The sequence below is a fragment of the Danio aesculapii genome, chromosome 14, assembly GCF_903798145.1.
Source record: "Danio aesculapii chromosome 14, fDanAes4.1, whole genome shotgun sequence".
Taxonomy (NCBI): Eukaryota; Metazoa; Chordata; class Actinopteri; order Cypriniformes; family Danionidae; genus Danio; species Danio aesculapii.
The window spans coordinates 38,333,159-38,355,536 of record NC_079448.1 but is presented as its reverse complement, the minus strand read 5'-3'; the positions used below and the strand labels follow the sequence as shown (position 1 = coordinate 38,355,536).

The following is a 22,378-nucleotide window of genomic DNA, read 5'->3' as shown; positions in this document are numbered from 1 at the left end:
CATAAATTTGGGTGTACTAGTTTTTGGACCGTTATCGTAAGTTATTTTGTTAGATAAGCTCCAGATTTGGCTTCAGTATTGACTAATCTAATGTATATGCACAAATATAATATTGTATAGCTTCCTATTAAAAATATGAATTTTAAAGAGAGATTTGTGAGGGGTGTATTATGTATGCTGAGCACGGTATGTTTTTTAGTCTGTCAGTCTTTCTCACTCTATTGCTTCCACTGTAAGCACATATACAACATGCTGGGCAGTATAGCTTTAGAAACCAGGACAGTCCGAACTTATGTCTTATGTCATTGTTGCTGAGGCAATAGTGCTCCCATCTGGCATGTCGCTGAGCCTGTTCACTGCAACAGTGACATTCATAGTTGAGAGCACTAGACACAGAATTTCCCACATAGCCTTAAAGTAAACAGGGAGAAATAGAATAAAAAATGCAGAGACGTTATTATTTCAGCACTCTTGGCTCTTTGTTAAAATCGTCTATAGGTGCTTTACATGTATACAGTGCAAATGCACAAGAGCACAATGGACACCATTCAGTGACAGAGATTATTCAGATTTGTTACAGTGAATATAGACATTTTATGCAAGTATGCTTGATTTCATGGTCTGTTAGACAGGGCTAGTTTGGCTAGAGTCTCATTGCCGTCTGTCTTTGGAATAGATGATAATGATGACCTTAAGCCATGGGTAGAAGCCCATGCCTTTCAGAGGTCAAAACAACCACAGATTCAGAGAGGACAGATGAATCACACTCTACAAGAGCCTCAGGTGGTCTGATGATCATTTGACCCAAATGTCCTTCATTGATCTCGTTTTCATTCCCTTTTTTGTGCATCCAATGGCTTTAACATGTCAGGCCTTTTTGACTAAATTAACCACTTTGCCCTTTTTGTTTTGTTTTCATTTTTTTCTAAAATGATATGAACATCACATGGAAAACTCTAAGACCTGAGAGAATTTTGGTGCTGCGACGCTGAACACAGAACACACTGTGGCATTTTTAGCTCAACAATGACCAGTCGTCCATTGACATGGCTTTCATAGAAAACTACCGTAAACACTCTAGTGTCTAATCAATAGAAATAAAAACGCAACAGTAACATTTAATGTTTGGACATAATCACACAATAATAATTTGATCCATATAATTTTTCTTAGATTTTTTTTTCGTCTTTTTTTCAAAATGTCCCAGTCCATTTGTACTTCACCTTAAACTTATCTTTCATCCTTTTTTTAATCTATACATTTTTTAACACAGAGAATCGCATTGGGCACATAAACATCACATAAAGACACAATTTTTTCTTCTTCAACTGATATAATCGTATTGATTTCTCAGTGCAGCTCAATAGAGCCCCCTACTGGTGTGGAGGTTTATCTCTATACGTTAGTAGTACAGTATGCACAAGCTTTGATAGTAGCCCCTCATGGTCTTTGCTTTTTACTTCTGCAAGTCCATAAGCCCTAACTACAAAGGCTCATCCGTCTGCTATCCAATCATTGGTCCGCTTTGTTTTCCTCCCCACCTCTCCTAGTGTAAAATCATTTTCTCATTTATTGGCTTTTCTTGGCTGCGATGGATTTTCTCTTGGTGATGTAGGCTTCAAAGAAGAACTGGCAGAACAGCACAAAGTAGCTGAGGTACATGAGCGATGACCACACAATGTTCTGCACATGGGACGGGCACTCTTGGCCTTGCTGCATCCATGAATACACCAGATAGTTGACGACGCAGCCCATCACCATCTGGGTGATCTGCGTCAGGGTGATGAACATGGCGAACTTGCGAGAGATTTTAAAGCCGGCTGCCCGAAGAGCATAGTAGGAATACATGACGGCGTGAACCAGATAGTTCATGGTCATGAACCAGCCCCCACCGGCCACCATGTCCTTGTAGGAGTACCAGGAGTAGAGCAAAACTGTGATGTGATGATACCAGTGCAGGAAGATCAGCTTCTGCTTGCGTAACACGATGAACAGTGTGTCACCTGAAAGCATAACAGCACAGGATTGTGTGATAGAGATAGAGGTGGAGAATTTAGTAGATTTTGCAGTTTAGTGAAAACATGAAATGTTTGGTGAAGGGTCTTGACAAGATCTGAACACATCTGACAGTTGGTCACAAGAGACATCTTTAAATGCATTCAGCAGGTGGAAATGGTAATGCATCTTGACTAAGCACTTCTGATCAGATCACTGAAAATGGACATTAAATGGATGGTTCAGGCAAGACTGAAAATTCTGTCGTCATTTAGTCCAGTGGTCCTCAACCTCAGTGGATCAATTGGTACCGAGCCACAGAAGAAATTAATTATTTATGAGTCTTAATTATCTTTATTTTGAAAAATCTTTTATTTTGAAAAATGACTGTATTCTCTCGTCTACATCTTGGTCACTTGTGCACCCAAATTTAACCCACAAGCAGTAAAATGAGTAAGAAACAGACGTCTTTGGAAAGTTTCTTTGCTAAGGGGAAATGGCCCAGTGAAGGAAACGCGCACTGCCAAGGAATAGATCTGCAACCCATTTGTCAACAAATCGGGTGAATCCAGCATGTCTGTGCAAGAAGGTCAACTGCTGGAGATCGCAAATGACGGCGGCCTTATTTGTATATCATGTCGTTTCTAGAGTTCAATCAAGTTCGTTAATTCCAACAGATGTGTGTGGCCTTCCAGATGCACTCAGCTAAATAAATGCCGCAAGCGCACCGCAAGTCATGTGACAAGAACTGACCACCCAACCCCAAAACCCCACCATTCCCCTAAACCCTCCAGAACCAGCCGTGTTGGCCAATCAGAGAGGGGAAAACGTCATGAGGCTAAAACTCCGGTTTTAGCATCCACAAGACGTTTTTAGAAAATCTTCACCCTGGCCGGAGGTTTCAGAAAGTTGCGCTTTCAGTCACCTGACGCTGCATTTTTGTGTGGACAAACAGCGCGACTGCATTAAAAAAAGTGTGGTTTTGAAAATATCTGTGTGCGTGTGGACAGGACCTTAATCTCTCTTCACATGTTACAAACCTGTTTGATTTTCTTTAAAGTTTCATAAAGATATGGAACCACTTGAGGATGAGTAAATGGTAAAAATTGAATAATAATAATATAATTTTTTTTTTAAATATATATATATATATATATATATATATATATATATATATATATATATATATATATATATATATATATATAGTTAAGTCAAGTAAATTTTAATTTTTGCATGAACTATCCCTTTATTGTAAAGTGGAAACAGTGCCTCAGAATTGTTGTTTGACTCTTTTAAACTGTTTTGAACATCATAGTAGTGATGGAGATATGTTGTAGTGAGTAGGGGTGTCAAAATTATTTGTTTCTTTGGTGCACCGCGATGCAGACTCGGACAATTCGGTATCGGTTTAGTCATAATCATAACTGGTTATTATGTACTGACGTCATTTATCTCATATGCGCTATGTCTCCGTAGCTTATTATGGCGAGGGAGGTGAGCACGAGTGTTTACAACGCTCCAACTACTTAGCGGCGAGGAGGGGCGGGTCTTCGCCGGGTGTGAGAGTCGAGGAGAGTTGAAATCAAGTCAACTTTATGGTAATGAGCTATGACGCGGTTCGGCGGCAAGCAATCAGAATGAAGAAGTCCACCGCTTAAGAGGAGTTCAGAGAACACAGCCCTGTGAACTTTGGTTCTGACCACAGTTGTTCCCAAGGGTTTGATTATTACGGTCGACGGATTTTCAATTATGTTCAATGTTTTCACCACTTTCAGTGTGAATGCGCAGTAAGAGAACTTGGTAGACAAGGCTCAGAAAGCTAGCGGGATATTTATATTTGTTTATTTGCTATAAATGCTCGTGTTGTTCTGTGCATGTTCTTGAGTTTTCAAATGTGCAGTTTATATATCTGACTGCTTGTATTGAAGGACAAGATTGTATAAAAAATTGTATATAAATATAAATATATTTATACATTTTAATACAAGAATTGCTGTGCTGTGAAGAAAATATAAAACTGTGTATGAAAATCATCGTCAATGCACTGTGATGCACCGAGATATCGAATTAAACCGAATCGATGGCATGATAATCATAACCGAACTGTGAGACCAGTGTAGGTTCACACCTCTAGTAGTGAGGTGAGGTAAATGTACTAAATGAAATCGAGATAAAGGTACATTTAGGCTTTAAACCAGGAGCTCTCAAACTCGGTCCTGGAGGGCTGGTGTCCTGCAGATTTTAGCTCCAACTTGCCTCAACACACCTACAAGGATGTTTCTAGAAAGCCTAGTAAGAGTTTGATTAGCTAGTCTAGGTGTGTCTGATTGGGGTTGGAGCTAAAATCTGTAGGACACTGGACCTCCAGGACTGAGATTGAGAACCCCTGCTTTAGACCTTAGATATGTTGACTGAGGCAAGGTTTGACAATGCTTTAGTATAAAATAGAATTAGGTCAAGTATAATACATTTGTGTTCCCCAACATCAAGTGTCAGCCTCAAAAAACAACACAACATACAATAAAACATGACAGTGTTTGTTACTGTGTTTCATCTGCATGAACCGATGTGCAGGTAATTGAATATGTCAATCAGAAAGACTTGCCTGGTTGCAGCAGTTTTGTTTATTCTTTTGAAAGTGTTAAATTGTGCCATTTTCACAATAAATAAATATTTTATTCTCTTGCCTTGACCATATATAATTGAAATTTATTCACCAAAGCCATGTGGGATGATTACATTTGTACATTTTTTGATGAATAAAAAGCATTGTTTGAAATTAAAATTCCCCTCTTGTGCATTTACCCAATGCTTAAATTTAAGTTTTCCATTGGTTAGTATCAAAAGACATGTGGATGTTTTTAGCTTGTCAAAAGTCTATATATATGTGGGTGTGTCTGTATATGCCTTCTGGCCTTAGGAGGCATGTGAAGAGTCCTCACATTTTCCTCTTTTTGTCTCAACAATAGGCCTGGTAGACCACTAACCGCCAGGACATGGCAAACACAATAGGCCCAGGCAGGTGGAAAATAGAACCACTATCCCAGCTTTCGAGACTTGGGGTTATGCTGCAAGGTTCATGCTAACAAATTCTGTTACGCTTTCACAACCAATTATATTCATGCAGATGAACACTAGGCTTCTCTGCAGTGCTTTGTCAGTGGAGCAGGCTAGATTGTACAGCACTGAATTACATTTTTCTGTGTTGTTTTAAATCAAGATGAGGTTTTGGCGAATTTTGGGAATGTGGCTACACCAGTTTAACATTACTTTTGTCATAACTTTACATAAATGTTTTATACATATAGTGTATTTACTACATCCTTATGTAACTTTACAACAAAAACTATATAATCTGATTTGTTGAGAACTAATTCAATTGGATTTTACTCTCTTATGCCAGTTTTTAGTTTCAACTAAGCATAGTAGGTATTATTTAAATGTAAAAACTGGGAAAAAACAAGTGTAATTAATATTCAAAACTGGTAAATGAAGAAGCTAAATTTTATAAGTTAAAACATGGGTATTATTGTCTTGTATGCAAAGAAACATTCCTGAAAACATGGCACAGAACTATAAAATCTAGAGAAACTAGGACTAACTTTTTCTGTATAATGGTGCTTAGCATATATTTACAGTATGTCAACATCTGAAGTGGACCAAAAAAAGTTTCTCAAAATTGTTCTACGATAGGAATGGGTGTTGTTGAATAGTTAAGGACAACTTTGAAATGTTTTGATCCACTTCAATTGATGACTACATAGACTCACCTAGTTCAGGTGCTTTGCTGAGGACAAAAGCATAAGCCCAAAACTTGCTGACTGGCCCGTTGTAGAAACTCTGATCGCACACTGACTGCTTTAGGCCTTTGGTCATCAAAATGTTCACCATGTAGCCTCCAGTTCTGATGGCACCAAATATACTGAAGAAAACAATAAAAATTTCATATCAGATACATATGACCTTTTAAATAGTTGTTATTCTTCATTAGACTGTTATAACTGAGAGCATACCATTGCTAATTTAGATAATGCATTATTCTTATTGGGTAGATTTATTTATTGGCTTTTGCCTTGTGTGGCTGCACAGTTACTTAGCACTCAGGTTGCAGTTTTAGGTTTCTTATGATAGCTGCCAATGGCTGGATCATGTGAAAATCCTGGAAAAGCAAGGCAGTCCATGTCAACGTCTTTCTACAGGCACTATTGACTTGATGTCCACACTGAAGAATGTGATGTGTTATATTATTTACCTCAACCAAGCTAACAAATACATGCTGTAGAACATTTTGCTGATGTTCTTAACTCTTAATAATTTATGAAAATGTTATTTCTGAATGCCCATATATTTTTCAAATGTTTTATTCTTAGTACTAAATGTTTTTTAGAAATGTTATTTACTTTTGATTTATTATGTTTTTGGAGGGTTATACAAAGGCTAAGGGAATATTAAAGAGAATTTAGAAGTTTTAACATGTCACAGACAAAAAAGTTGAGCAAAGTATTGGAGAATTTCATTAAAGACCAAAAACTTTGAACGGACACTTCATGAATTCAGATATTAAATTTGATATTGTCTTTGTATTATAAAAACATCTTGTAAGTTTCAGAATTCATAACTTTTGCTCCAAAAATTGTTTTTTTATTAACTAATATGCAAAAACGTTGGGCTCCATAATTAATCGAATTAATCAACATTTTGCGGTAAATCTCCAATCTTACCTGCTTTCTGATGGAGCAACATTTACACAGAACCACAAGTCACTGACAAGCTACGCAATAAATTGTTGACAATGACTACATTTACATGGACGTCAGTGATGAAATTATTTACCTTAATCTGAATAAGGCAATAATATGATTAAGGTATTTAAATGAGTTACTTTTAGGATGCTTCTTTCATATTCTGTTTTTAAATTGTTATATTGCATAGATTGATTAAGGTCATTACGCCACTATTTTTAGTTAATGGTGATATATTAAATTTCACTTTCATTCAGCAATATTTCATTCATGCCACCCTCATGATCCAGGTCTGACTCGGTGGGTGCAGAGAAAACAGCATCAAAACAACTGTATGTGTATGGCCTGTCGCAAATGTGGCAAAAAATCCTAAACAACGCTAATAGTTTGATTAAGGTGTTTACTTGTAACAGATGTTCGCTTCTCAGTAAACTATGGCTCTGTGTTGCTGCTACATCTGAAAGTTCGTGCAAATACCACGTTTAATACTTACACATTTAATATTTTTACTCAAAACAATAGTTGAATGTTTGAAAAAGAAATCATTCTGTGAGATAATTAAGACACTGAAAATAAGTAATAAGACACTGATTGTTTGTTTTAAACAAAACTTTTTGCATGCTTTTTAAAGACCTAAATCTTTTTTTTTTTTAAACAGAGTATTTAAAAAATAATAGAATCACCATAATAGAAATTATAGCCTATTTCTTCTGCATTATTATTTTTTTATTTAAAAAGTAAAATTATAGTAAAGTTATAAGTGAACCACAGATAGTTTTGTTATGCAGTTCATGACCTCTTTAACACTGCTTGAAGTATGTTTGCTCATAACTTTGAGAGAGCCTTGCCAAAATTCTGAGAATGTTTCTTGCTAGCTGGGAAGTAAGATGTCATGTAGAGGTGTGAGCTTTATACAAAATCATATATGCTGGCCTCTTACAGTTAAAATCTGAATTATTAGCCCCCTGTATACATTTTCCCAATTTCTGTTTAACAGAAAGAAGATTATTTTCAGCACATTTCTAAACATAATAGTTTTAATAACTCATTTCTAATAACTGATTTATTTCATCTTTTCTGTGATGACAGTACATAATATTTTACTAGAGTTTTTTCAAGATACTAGAATTCAGTTTAAAGTGCCATTTTAAAGGCTTAACTAGGGTGATTAGGCAAGTTATGATTAGGCAAGTCATTGTATAACAATAGTTTGTTCTGTAGACAAAAATATTGCTTAAGGGGGCTAATAATATTAACCTTAAAATATTTTTAACAAAAATTAAAACTGCTTTTTATTGTAGCTGAAATAAAACAAATAAGACTTTATCCAGAAGAAAAATATTATAGGACATACGGTGAAAAATTCCTTGCTCTCTTAAACGTCATCTGGGAAATATTTAAAAAAGAAAAACATTGACAGGAGGGCTAATAATTTTGACTTTAACTGTATGTACCATAAATACAGGTCTATATGAAGTTACTTGAAACGAGGAAGTGGCTTGCTTTTCTGCCTATAATGCAGACCATTAATCTGCTAAAACATCATTTTCATTTAATATTTGATGAAAACTGTTCACTGCAGTGTTGTTTTGTAATGTGCAAAGTGCATCACATTACAAAAGCAAAGTGCACATCACAGAAATCTGAATTGTCTTATAGTTTTAATTCTTGCAAAGTATAATCTTTTAGCACATTTGAGAACATGACACACAGGTTCTCCTTTGTGTTTATATCTTTCACTGCAGTTGAATCATGATGTCTGCGTGTGTGATGCACATTATATCATTCATCAGCCTGTTAGTTGTCAGTTAATACTTTATATATTAATTTACATATTACGTTTGTATTTCCATTAGTGACATCATAGTAATGCGTTAAATAGACAAATATGTTTACCATTAACAGGTGCTGTAAGCAAAAGGGCAAATACCTGTGGCACACCCTCAAACATTTGCAGCACACCTTATCCCCCATTTACCAATAGACATATTTACCTGAAGGCGGCAAGTGTTAAAGACCATAATACTAAAGGTTTCCTCAGCTCAAACTTCTCCCTTTGTTTCATTACATGCCGCCCACCGAGTATGCAGGCAGCGTAGAGTGCAGAGAAGAGGAAAGACTTCTTCCTGTAAAAAGGGAGATTGCAGAAAATTAATTTTGTTCAATGAAACTTTTATAATGCATCTGTCAAAAACATATTATTGGTCATTTTGATTGTTTTGATTCTGCTTCAGGTTCAAATTTGAAGCATTTTTTTATTATGAAAACTCTATACTAAACACTTATCCAAACAATGTATAGTAGGGCTGGGCTAAATGGCAAAAATGCACTCGATATTTTCTGAGTTGAACGAAGTTGTTAACGCTTCCATATTTAAAAGAGTACCCCGACAATGACTGAAACAACAAATTAAAGTGTTCATTAAGTGGCTTAACATATTTTTGGCCAAAAATTTGGTACATCTCTAATATCAACACACTTTTAGTTGCACATTTCTGCTATGTGATTGGCTCTTAGATCATTACGGAGTAATAAAGTCCAGAGCTTATCATTGTTTTTGACATAAATTTTATCGGGATTTGATATAATATCATTTATCGGCCCAGCCCTAATATATAGTCATATACATGTACATTAGTGAAAATGTATGTATTTATAATTAACATGGCTGCATGTATTTTATCTAAAATATGGTCAAATATGAATATAGTGATTTGTATTATTACTAATATTTTCAGTCTTCAGAGTCATATGATTCTTCAGAAGCCAGTCTAATACGATCATTTGCTGCTCAAATATTATGTGTTGAAAAGACTAATGTGGTTAATAATTTTGACCATTAATAAAGACCATAGTACAATTTTTCAGGAACTGTTTTTAAGTGTAAACTATTACTGCCACTTTTCATCAATTTCATGCAGAGAAACTCTTAATTTCTTGAACTGACCTCATGCGTTTGCTTGCATGATAGTATGCTTATCACTCATCTTCTGCTGATAAAATATTACATTCACAAGAACTGCATTTTTTTATTCATTCAACATTCTCACATTTCATATGGCCACACACATGCCTTATATAGTCAAATTTGTACATTTTAAATTTTGATAAAGCATCCATCTTCAAAACTGGCCCTGTGACTGTTACAACTATGTTATAATGCAGTTAAGTAGCTGTTTAAAAAGCAAGAGCTAGCACTTGCAATTTGAGTCTTAAAATATTTACATACTGGCCAACATGCCTTGTGTAATGTTTACAAAACAGTCATAGATTTTGATGGGTTTCTTTTTATATCCCATTAAATCCTGACCTGCTAATGTAATCTATTTGCCTCAAAAAACTTTGTCCTAATGCATCAAATATATCTATATAAATATGTCATTGTTTCTGAAATCCTATATTCATCACTTAGTTTTTGCCAAAATGAAATAAACTCATGTAGGAGCTTTTCATCACAAACAGCTTAATGGGCTTATTTTGACAGCTTGTGTTGCTTTTAGGATCTCATAATATCTGGCAAAGCCGTACTGCCTTTATCAGGAAGCTGGAACTATTCACAGTGCAGTTTAATTCAATTTTGAGGACACTGTGATCCCCTGAAATCTGATTTGCAATAAATTTGTTTCCTTTAGGTCCCATCCGGGCCCTTTGTAAAGAATGCTGACATAGCTGGAATTGATACAAAATAGTGTTCTGGTTTCCTGTGACACAATTAATGTTTATATATGTTTACATTTGTCTATATAACTCAAAATTTAATAGGGGTAGCATTAAATCTAAATTTCATTACCAACTTGAGGGAAATGTGATGATTATGTGCTAATCTGTGTCTGTAGTTATGGCAAGGAGCAATACAAATTACAATTCATACCTGAATTGTTTTTAGGTACTAAAAGAAATGATAAAAAGCATAACAGGACTCATCTGTCCTGTTATGCTTTTTATCATTTCTTTTAGTTTGAGCTTGAAAAAAATCAGCAAATTACAAAGCGCAAAGTCACTTCAAAGGGAGCTATTCTCTAAATCAGTAAACACTGTTTTTGAACCCTCTCAAACACTTTGACTAATTTGTAGATCTGAGATTTCTTCTGAACATATATGTCCTAATACCTGAATTTAAATAAGACCTGGCTGAGTTGCATTAAGAGACACTGTTTCACAGGTCTAATATACTGATACACATATGATGACTTATTCCCCAAATGTTTACATTGAAAGACATTAGTAGCATTTGGTGAATTTTGTCGGGTTTTCTGTACTTTTGTCACAACCTTGTGTATTTGACCACTGACATGCTTTAATACTCAAATAATGGGATGTCTGACAGCCGTCTTTCTGTGCATGCACTTTGTGCTCAACTGTATTAGGAGTTTAAACTGATTGCTCTAAAATGCATACCTATGTTTTGTTTGTTGTTGCTGGAGTATGCAAGGCACGAAGGACTGCCAGGTCCTCGTAATAAACCCACCCACTTCCTAATCAAAATAGCCCAGTGGCTTCCCCTCGGGTGAAATCATGTCTGTCAATACTTTGAAATACTTATTAACAGTGTAGTTGCTTAAAGTATTTTAGTTACATTAGAAAACTATGGAATTGGCAACATTGACACTGACCTCTACTGGAATGGTGATCCACAGTGCATCTATAAATAAATCATTGGTTATATAAAATGCTATGTGTATTAAAGGGATGGTTCACCCATAAGTGAATATTGTAATCATTTACTCACCCTCAAGTCACTTTAAACCGGTTTGACTTTCTTTTAAGAGAACATGAGAAGCCGTTGTCCATTTACTTCCATTGAATTTGATTTGACTACAGATTTCCAAATCTTTTAAATATATGTTTTGTGTTCAACAGAACAAAACAACAACTCACAAATGTGTGGAACTGATTGAGGGTGAGCAAATAGTAAGTGAAGTGTAAATTTTGGGTTCCTTTAATTCTCATTCAGTGCCTCCAGATTTTGGCTGTTGTAATTTTTATAAACCCATAAGCATGTATTAATGATGGTGGCTTTTTTTGTTAATGGCAGAAATCAACCAGATGGGAGCTTTGCCAGACCAGCATCCAGCTGGCATTTTAAGCCAAAACTGGACAAGTCTCTCTCTGCCAGTATCATCTCTCTTAGATGATTTATTTTTTTATTCTGCTTCCAAGAACTACAAATAGGTGAACATATAGGCCAAGAGGTTTGTCATGGTTTTAATTACCCATTTAGGTATAATGGATAAAGCCGAAGCAACTCAATAAAAGAACAGCAAAGAATATATTGAATTAAGTAAAAAATGTAATGAATTCAATCCCAGAAGTCTGCCATGTTTAGCAATCTGTTCATGTTTTTGGCGTGACCTCAATAGACACTGTGTAAAGATGAACAGGGTGTAGGTTGAGAAAAGAACGCTGCGCATCATTTTGATTTCTCTACCCACTGGATGCGAAAAACACTGACCTCTCTCAGCTCAGAACAGTGAGTCCATTCTATGCATACGGCCCCCTCCAACCTTGACTTGTCATTGCATTGTTCTTTGTGGACAAAGGGAGGCTGCAGCAGTATTCACAAATTTTATAGGACCAATTTATCAGTGTTATTGGGAGATTGTAGTCTTTTTACTGGTTGCTACTTAGTTAAATGCATTGGCAGTGATTGCTCACTCTTACAGACACATTTTCTTTGCAGTGCCAGCTAGCAAGCTTCTACTTAAGAAAACAGCTGGCAAGATGCTGCTAATGATAATCCATTACAAACTGTGTTTGAATGAATGTCGTTGTGTTCTGCCAGTACCAAACATTAGATGCGGCTAAGACTGTTTATTTATTTAATATTCGTTATACCAACCAGACATTAAAAGTAGCTAGGTCAGGATGAAATAGGATATATAAATGATTATATAAATAAAGTACATTCTATTAATATTATTTATTTATTTAAAGGACCACCATTTTAACCAAGATTGTGACAGTAGTTGTTTAATGCAAGAAAATTAAAGGCTTCCTGACATAATAAACTAAGAATAATTATATTTACAAGCATTAAATTATATAAATGCTCATCATTTTATGCTGTTTAAGATTTTATACTGCATATTTGATTTAAGAAAATGCAGTAAAATATTAATACTTTATTATAAAATAATTTACTATTTTAATGTGTTCATTCATTCATTCATTTTCTTTTCGGCTTATTCACTTTATTAATCCGGGGTCGCCGTGGTGGAATGAACCGTCAACTTATCCAGCATATGTTTTACGCAGCGGATGCCTTTCCAGCCGCAACCCAACACTGGGAAACACCATACACTGACTCTCATTCATTCATACTGATACACTATGGACAATTTAGCTTACCCAATTCGCCTATAGTGCATGTCTTTAGACTTTTGGGGGAAACCGGAGCACCCGGAGGAAACCCACGCGAACACTGGGAGAACATTCAAACTCTACGCAGAAATGCCAACTGACCCAGTCGAGGCTCGAGCCAGTGACCTTCTTGCTGTGAGGCGATCGTGCTACTCACTGCGCCATTGTGACGCAATTTTAATGTGTATTAAACTGTAATTTATTTATGCAGTGACCAATCTGAATTTCAGCATCTATTACTATTTTTTTGGTACTGTCATTTTTACAGATTCACTGATGAATACAATTATATTTATTTATTTTTTGTACAGTTTGTTTATTTTAATGCATCCTTATATTAGCTTCACATATATTTTTAATATGTCACATGTGAACTTCTGAGTGATGAGCAGTTGCATTAGACAAAAATGAATCGAACTTATGCATTGGAACAACCTGAGCTTGATGTCCTGTAATTTAGTATTTGCCAAATGAAAGGTGTGTTAAATAATTGTGCTCACATTGTTACTTAATTTCAAATGTCTTGCTAAATTATCTCAAATATTCAATATATTGTCCAGCAAAGAAATGAAGAATTTGCCTGTACAGAACAGGCATGGTTATTCATTTTAAGAAGATGGATGTTCAAATGGATTTGTACTGAGCTGTGAGTGCCATATGCCAGTACAGCCCTGCTTCATTCCAATTGAAATGAGAGAATATTCCTATCAGGCCTTGTTACTGTGTTTAAAAAGCAGAGTTCTTGGAGCTTCCAGAAAAAGGATGTAGCACATAAATAACCTAAACAACAAATATTTTTTTATATACACCTAACAGATTGAGGTCCTGCGTCATCAACTCCCAGAAAGTAGGTCTATATATTGCAAGACCATCAAGTCCTTGACTTCTTCATCTGTGTTTTTGTCTATGTTCTCATTTTTTCAGCTGAGAGCATCAGACCTGTAGCAGACAAAGACTGATGGTGATGCTATACCTGTAAGGGATCACATCTGGCCCAAGCAGTTTGCAATAGAAGTGCTTCTCAAGTCATTTAGTCGCTAAATAAACCGAATCTGCAGCCTAATAGCAGTTTTAGACTAATGACGATGGCAGAATCTATTCTGCTTGATTCAGTGTTTTTTTACCAAACGCAGCACAACGTTGGAAAAGTGCGTATTAGTAGAATGCACTGTATAAGCACAGAAAAGATTTTCTGTCAGAGCAAATCTTCACAGGAAGGACAACAAAAGTATAGTCTTTTTTTTTGTTTAAATTTCATGTTAATCTCCAAAATATAGTTGTGTTCTTGCTGTACAGTTTTTTGGCTAACGCGCCTAATTGCTATTGCATTTAACATCCGAGAGCGAGGCTACAGCTAAACAAACCAATGGCTGATGTTATAATTTGTGACATGGTTGAAAGGGCTTTAGCCAGTGGTATATGTTTTTTTTTCTCTACCACCCTTTTCAAGCATCAAATGCAATCTCCTCTTTAGGGCAACTCACAATGAAAATAGAAGCAAGGTGACTGCTTTCAGAGGTCATTTTCTTTAATTTTTTTCCTTTTTGCTGCTGTGGATGGTGGTAGTCTACATGTTGTTACAAGAAGCCTTTTAAATTTAAAGAGTTAATTGTCATCATTTACCCACACTAATATCATTCCAAAAATATAACTTCAGAACACAAATGATGATATTATTATTTTTGAGAAATTTCTGTCCCTCCATGGAAAGTCTATTCCACCCAAAACTTAAAGTTAGGAACTGGATGATACAGCCAAAATTTCAACATCTTTTGGTTGAAGTGTGATTGTATGGCATCTCGGTATACTGCATATTTGTAATGAACAAATTTGTATATGTTTTACCTCTACTTCTTTTTTTTACCCAGTGTTGTTCATTGAAACTTTATATTGAAGTAGAGGTGCACAATATATCATTTGAGCATCGATATCACAATGCGTGTATCCGCAGTTGTCACATCGCAGGATATGCTTGTAATTAATTATAATTTATGCAAACGCACTGCATAGAAAAAGGCTTGATCATCAAAATCTGTTTAAATGAATGAAATCTTTCCAAATAGAGCTATTGAATTCATCTGGTGAAATGATATTCATATCACAATATGTCACAGGAAACGAAAATAACGCAATGTCAGATTTTTCCAATATCGTGAAGTATGTAGAAACAAATATAGCGACTGTAACCATGTAGTCTACAGTACACCTCACATTATGTGCAAAAACTGCTAAAATCACGACTTTCTAACATTGTGAAATTAATAAAATAATTATTTAATAATGTTTAAAGGAAACAATGTTTAAATGACCTCATTAACAGAATTACATTTGATCATAAATGCACTTCTTTTTAGGTTTAAAATTCTACATATTACACATTTATTATTGTCTAACAACCAATATTTTAGAGAAATGAGCCTTATGACACTTGGATAAATTTCCTAGTTTATATTTAATTTCAAATATATTCGTTGTGTTCTACAGATGAACACATTTCCCATGAGCAGTAAATAATGCAAACCCTTTAAGAATCAAATATAAAATCTAGGAAAGGCAAAGTGTGTTCATCTCTCAATGCCAGTGGTGGTATTTTTTATTTTTTAGACTGAACCCCACAGCGTGTTGTAGTAAAGTGGCTGTCTGTATTCATAAGACTGTATTAAGTGACATGCAATGCAGGGGACATCGGTTTGATGGTGCCAGGAAACCCTACTATGTGTCTCATTATGTAAGGCTGGCAGTCTGTGTGGAATTCAGTCCACTTTATGTATCCTCTGTGTTTCTGTGCCTCCTGTCTGCTTGTGTCTTTATTTTGAGAGCTCATTAAAGAAACTTTTGGGCAGTGCAGTAGTGAGGATAGAGGATAAAAATACCTCCAGATTAGAGATGACCTGTGGCTATCCTCACAGCCTGAAGCTAATTCTCTCTGGTCAAGCCAGACCAACACGAACATGGCACATTGCACAAGCCATGGCAGCTTGGTATCATTGATCTATGCTGGGAATAGAAAACTAATATTAGTGGCCCCATATTTATGTAACGTTTCGTTTTGTAATCGATATTGACAATAAATGATTTCTTCATTTTAATTTATGATCAAATTTATTTGCATGCAGATAATAATTTAAGAAAAGCTTTATTTTATTATTATTATTATTATTATTATTTATTCTTAATACAACTAAAGTTTAAGTTGATTATATATATATATATATATATATATATATATATATATATTTATATAATTTTTTTAATTAGAAGAACACATGCCAATTTGGCCCTTAGCCACACAGGTATGCCACAGCACTGTCAAATATTAATGCAATTTTGCAAGTCATGCTTTACATAACACCCACGTAGTCTTGTAAAATGCACGTACACACATTTATTGCTACATATTTTACCTTCTATGAGGACAGATATGTTATGAAATACCAGTTGGAGTGAGACTCTAGTCTAAATACAGGCCTATGGAAAATATTTAATTTATTTTTCGTGTTTCTGTAGAATGAATAATCAAATGACTAAATTGCTTGATTATCAATTTGTTTGTGTGTGTGTGTTTTTTTTTTTTTAAACAATCGCTTTTAAAAATATGATTAACTTGTTGATCATATCGATATTCTAGCATTGTGTGCATTTAATACCAGGGATGCACTAATCGATCGGTCGAAGATCGGTATTAGCCGATAATCACATTTCATGACTCGATCGGTAATCTCCAATCTGGCCAATCTCATGAACCGATCGCAGGTGTTTGTTTAGATGTTTACAAGCAGAGTCGAGCACACTCGATGCGCTTGCATCACAACAGCTAAAATATATACAGATGCGGTGAGTAGGCATGGGCCAGTATAAGATTTTGATGGTATGATAACCTTGGATAAAAATATCACGTTTCACGGTATCACAGTATTGTGCTCACTTCTCTAAAATAAAGTCTTTTTAATTTGTCATGGTAATTAACTAAGACTTTTTTTCCCCTTTGAAAACAATATATTGTATTTTTTTAAAGATTTATAATAGTTTGGAGCTAAATAATTCAAAAGCTTAATAGACTTCTGCTGTCTTCATTTGTTTCAAAAACACAGATTTCTTTACGATTTAAAACGGCGTCTTTGGGTATTTTTTTTCTGCTGGAGATACAGTTGTCCAGCAGAAAAAAATGTAAATAAAAAAATCTTACACATACCTTAGGAACGGTTTTACAGAAAAGTTTGGCGGTTTTAAAATCTTGACGTTTCCAAACCGCGGTATACCTTGAAAACAGTTATCGTGCCATGCCTAGCGGTGAGACCTGTTTATACAGTCTATTGACTGTTTATACAGTCTAAACCTGCTTCTGGCCATGATATGTTCACACCTAAATGGTTATAAGAGATGTGTTTTAGGGTATTATATGCAGCATGCTTAATTTATTTTCTTAGGTGAAGCAAGATCTACTCTTAAGGTTTATACCTAAAGGAAAGTGTGCTTAATGCATTATAAAGCTTGAAGCATTAGAATCGGTACTTAGTATCGGCTGATCAACATGACAAGGAATCGGTACTTGGTATCGGCTGCAAAAATCCTGATCTCAGCATCCCTATTTAATACATGCTTTTTTGACTAAAGTAATAATACAGCGACCAATGCTATGGTCTGCATTTTTTTTTTACTCAACAATAGAGGCATCACATTTTGTTTATAAGCTTATTAAACATTTCTTTCACTTAAGCGATCCAGTTTATGTAATAATAATAGCAGGTGGAGATGCAGTATTTTGGCAATTTTTCTTTCTAAGATAAAGTGTTCGGGATGTGATTTATTAAAGGCTTGTTCTTATTAGATTGTTTTCTAGCAAGATACACAAAACGGAATCAAGACCTACATTTTTCCCTTGATGTACTGCACCATTTAAACAGAAAAAGGAGAATGCTGAAACATTTAAATAGTCATTAACAAATAGTTGTGTATGCAGAGAATAATGCCTATGAAACGCATGCTGCTTTCAACATTTAGGTGGTAATTAATCCAAATTGAAATGTAAATTACAGAAATATATTCATATACTTGAAGATCTTTTCTTCACAGAACGTCAGGAAATTCTAGCCTGTGTTAAAGCACCTGTGCTTGTCTTGCATAAATAATGCAGGAATTGTTTGTCAAAGCTGACATTCTGTTTCCCTGATCATCAGGAAGACGCACGAAAGGATCCTGTGGTGTTGCAGTCATTCATCACATGGGATTAATAAAGCAGAGACATGCATCTCGCAGCTGGTTTTTAAATCAGAACAGGGAGAGGGTTCTGAAAAATGCTTCTCAAGCAAATCTTTACTCTCTGTATCATGCTCCGAAGCAAAAGGCAATTACACAATGTGATCTCTAGGCTTTAAAATGCTGAGTAATGGTACAGCTAATTGGTATTTAACCCCTTTCCTCATCCCCTCACTCAGCTGAATGACCTTTGCCAAAGACTTGCACATACAGTAGTATATGCTATTTATCTTGATTACACATTGCTATAGTTTTGTGTTGAGTGTCTTGTCTAGCATGTTGTGCACTATTGGGTACTACTAGGTTTATTTTCTGTCAAGTGCAAACTCCAACAATATTAATAGGGAAATTATGAATATATGTATTTTATAATCTGGGTCTAGAGACACAAATCAGGAAACTAGTGCACATGTGTATCTTTGTGTTTTGTTTTGCAGTTATTGTTCACTCATATGTAAATACTTACTCCTGTGTTGTTTATTATTTCCTTCTCATGTATATTAGTTCCTTATTACTCATTTATGGTTTTACAGTGTTGATTTTTCCCCATGCAGTAAAAGTTTAAGGTGACTAAGCTTGTCAAGGTGCCTAAAATATAGTTTGGACATACTTGACAGTAAATAAATAGGTATTGAGAGTGAATAATGAAATATAGAAGAATAATGTTTGGTTAAAATATACTATCAAATCTGCATTTCTGGGTCATTCAAGCAGCTAATGTTCTTCCCATCATTTCTTTCGCTTTCCTAAGTAGTCAGAACAAAAAAAAACATGCTTAAATCCATAGAAAATATAATATCAAGCAGAATAAACCTGAAAAACAAGACAGTGTTGTTCTCCACACGGGAGGATACAAGACGATAGATGTGATGCAAGCTACCCTAAGAAGTCGGCACAGTGACGCGGAACCGTGATTGGTCAGATTTGTGTCAGCAGACATCAACATCCGCATGCCATTGGTCAGCTTCTCTGAATACTAAACCAGCCTCACGTCTGTCCTCAAACGCTACAGAATTACAAAAGCGTGAAATTGATCTACAATGAGTAATCGCTTCGACGTAACCATGTGCCGGGTGCTTAACAAGCGACGCAGTTGAATGATCAGTGCAATGAACCGCTATGATGGCGAACCGGTAACTACATAATCAAGAACATATGTCGATAGGCTTTATAAAGAGTATGTATAAAGCGAATGTTCACTTGCACTTCTTATTTTGTATTATGACCATAATTTCGCTACAGAGATTGTGGACTAGGCTTAGTTTTGAGTCAGTGATGGGATTCCGACTCGCTTCCGGGAGTCGGATCTTCCGAACCATTCATTTCAAAGAACCGATTCAAAAAATGTCTTGGCATGTTTGTCAACATGTTATCACTGACATCCCTACGTGGTTCAAAAGCTTTTTAACGATTAATGCAATAGCCTACGTTTCATTGAACGTATCAATATTGAACGTTTCAATAGCCTAAGTACAAAAGCACACTCATTTTACAATACAATTGTAAAAGTTTTTATTATTATTAAAGGTAAAAAATAATAACCTAATAAATGCTGTTTACAATTTTGTGTGACTTAAATCAAATTGGTTACACTTTGTGTTTCATTAAACATTACTGCTTGCTTGTTAGCATTTAAGTGCCCATTAGCCCAGTAATTAACTTCAGTCAGTTTTGGCTCACTGAATAATGAATCGACTCCACATTCGTGTGTAAAGCCTTTTCAAACGGTTTTTTTAACCGGTTCAACCGATTTTGGAGAAGGATTCGACTCTAAAGAACGATTCTTTCACGAATCGGACGCCGCTACTTTGCGAGAGCTATTTAAGACTGGATGAATACCGATTTAACGTTAAATGATTTAATACTCGTTTAAAGATTTGTTTACGAAAAAATGCAATTCACGTATGTTTTTAAAAATGTATTGAAACCAGTTCAGATTGTCACGAAGGACACACGCAGAGCATCACCTTGAGTAGGCTTTGAATCTGATTAGTGAGCTACGATGCTTCAAATAGCCTATAGCATCGCTCATTCAACGCAGATCCGCGGAGATGCTGAATAAAACGCAAGACTCAGACAATACTGATGAGTCTCGAGGGGGGAAATCACACTGTGCATCCATCATGGTCTGGATGATATACCTGCCAGTGACTTTCAAGAGTCCCCTGACGGGTTTTTAGGCATGCTTCACATGTTTAATGCGCTGGTCAGTCAGAACAAAAGAGGAAGGCTATAATACGGCATCTGTGGTCATAGTACGGTCCTGCACATTTGTCATGCATCAGAGCTACTGTACCAGTTCTCTTGCATCCACCGAATCGCCTCATCTTCATTGAATTGCCTCTCGAATTCGTACTCTTGCAAAGCCAGCACCGACATGGTCTCTGGTGGTCCTCTGAACGCTTACTGGAGATCGTGAGCCTGAGCGAGCGAGTTGAGTTTGAGGGATTTCTGTCTATGTCTCGCAGGCTCAGCTCCAGCCGTGGCCTCGCATCTCTCTCTCCTCCTCCAGCACACTCGGCGAGTTGTTCTCGAATGTCAGTTGATTTGACTCTCCGTGCCGGCACACGCCCTCCTCTTTTCTGACTGCGAGGAAGAGGAGCGCCAGGTCCTAATGCCGCAGAACTGATGCATCCTCCTCTTATGCGAGCTGTCGTCATCCACAATGTGGTGACCTTTGGCATACATTCACGAGAGATGCGCTTTTCATCATTTTCGGACGCTGTCCAGACAGTATGAGCTCAATATTTGTGATTGGTCAATATTTGTGAACAGTCTCGTCTGTTTGCATGAAATATATTTGTCATGTAAACAAATGCAATCCATACAGCGAGGGCCTTGACTGACCTGCATCCAAAGTCTTATCCAGCCTGTCATGGACTTGGATTTGTTTTTTGGATTTGTTAATGATTTTTTAATGAATATAAAGTGCATTAGCCTAGTGATAAACATATCACTAATGCACTGCTGTTAAAAATATTTATGCTTTTTTGTTATATGGTTTGTGTTTGAGTATAACTACTGAGTGTACCTCCACCCCCCCCCCCCCTTAAATAACAAAAATGTGGCATATTTCTGTTAATCTATTTAAGCAATGTAGCCTATTTTAATTTGGGGGGTATGTTTATGATACTTGCAGCTGGAAGGGCATCTGCTGCTGAAACATTTGCTGGATAAGTTGGTGGTTCATTCTGCTGTGGCGACCCCGGATTAATAAAGAGACTAAGCCGAAAAGAAAATGAACTTTTCTCAAGATATTTTAGTACCAATTCATGTCTGAATATGCAATCTGGAGAAAAATATTCTTCCTTTCTTGTTTGCGTTTCTTTATTTTTAAAGGCATAGTTCACACACCGAAATGAAAATTCAGTCATTTGCACCCTTCACTTTTTTGAGTTTCTTTCTTTTGTTGAATACAGCTGAAGATATTTTGGAAAATTATGGTTGCAGAAACCTCCATAGTCATTTTTTATTACTTCTATGGAAGATGATTCGCCCCAGCATTCTGCAAAATTTTCTTTTGTGTGCAACAGAGAAAAAATAATAGTTTTAAAATGTTTTTAAAACCACACGAGCAAACTAAGGTCATTTTCATTTATTTTTTATTTTTGAAGGAATTATCCTTTTAACCGTCATCCCACTTCTTGAGTTCACACTTGAAAATGATATGTGATATGTAGTTTGTCAATAAAAGTTCAGACTTAGACCAAAATAACTGTGTACTGTAAAAATGTCCCATCTGTGGGATGGTGAAAGTGGAGTTAAATTTCCTTGTGGTCCTGATGCTTGTGGTACTTTATGGGAAAAGCTGAAACTTAATAAATTGTTTAAAAATGAATGTCATTTATATTTTCATAGACAAATGATTTACCTTATTGTTTTGTCATAATAAATATTTGTACCTGTGCTAATTTAGTACATTTAGTAGAATTTTTATTACATTTTTAATTTTTAACATTTTTTATTATATACAGTATGATGTTCAATATTTATATTTATTAAGAAATTAAAATATTAAATAT

At 35.5% G+C, this 22,378-nt stretch overlaps 1 protein-coding gene across 1 annotated transcript; it reads right to left on the bottom strand.

Moving 5' to 3' along the window:
* Positions 1-454: 454 nt before the first annotated feature.
* On the bottom strand, positions 455-20,975 carry elovl6 (ELOVL fatty acid elongase 6). The gene is made up of 4 exons (XM_056472460.1): positions 20,653-20,975; positions 8,735-8,866; positions 5,769-5,920; positions 455-2,003 (listed from the first exon to the last, which is right to left on the bottom strand). The coding sequence occupies exons 1-4, from the start codon at positions 20,733-20,735 to the stop codon at positions 1,570-1,572; spliced, it is 801 nt and encodes a 266-aa protein (XP_056328435.1). The 5' UTR covers positions 20,736-20,975; the 3' UTR covers positions 455-1,569.
* Positions 20,976-22,378: the final 1,403 nt, after the last annotated feature.

Coding starts and splice junctions, on each gene's coding strand:
- elovl6 (XM_056472460.1), bottom strand. CDS start 20,735: ATGTCGGTGCTGGCTTTGCAAGAGTACGAATTCGAGAGGCAATTCAAT. Junction 8,867..20,652: donor CGGTGGATGCAAGAGAACTG/GTACAGTAGCTC, acceptor CCCTTTTTACAG/GAAGAAGTCTTTCCTCTTCT. Junction 2,004..5,768: donor CAGCAAAGCACCTGAACTAG/GTGAGTCTATGT, acceptor TTATGCTTTCAG/GTGACACACTGTTCATCGTG.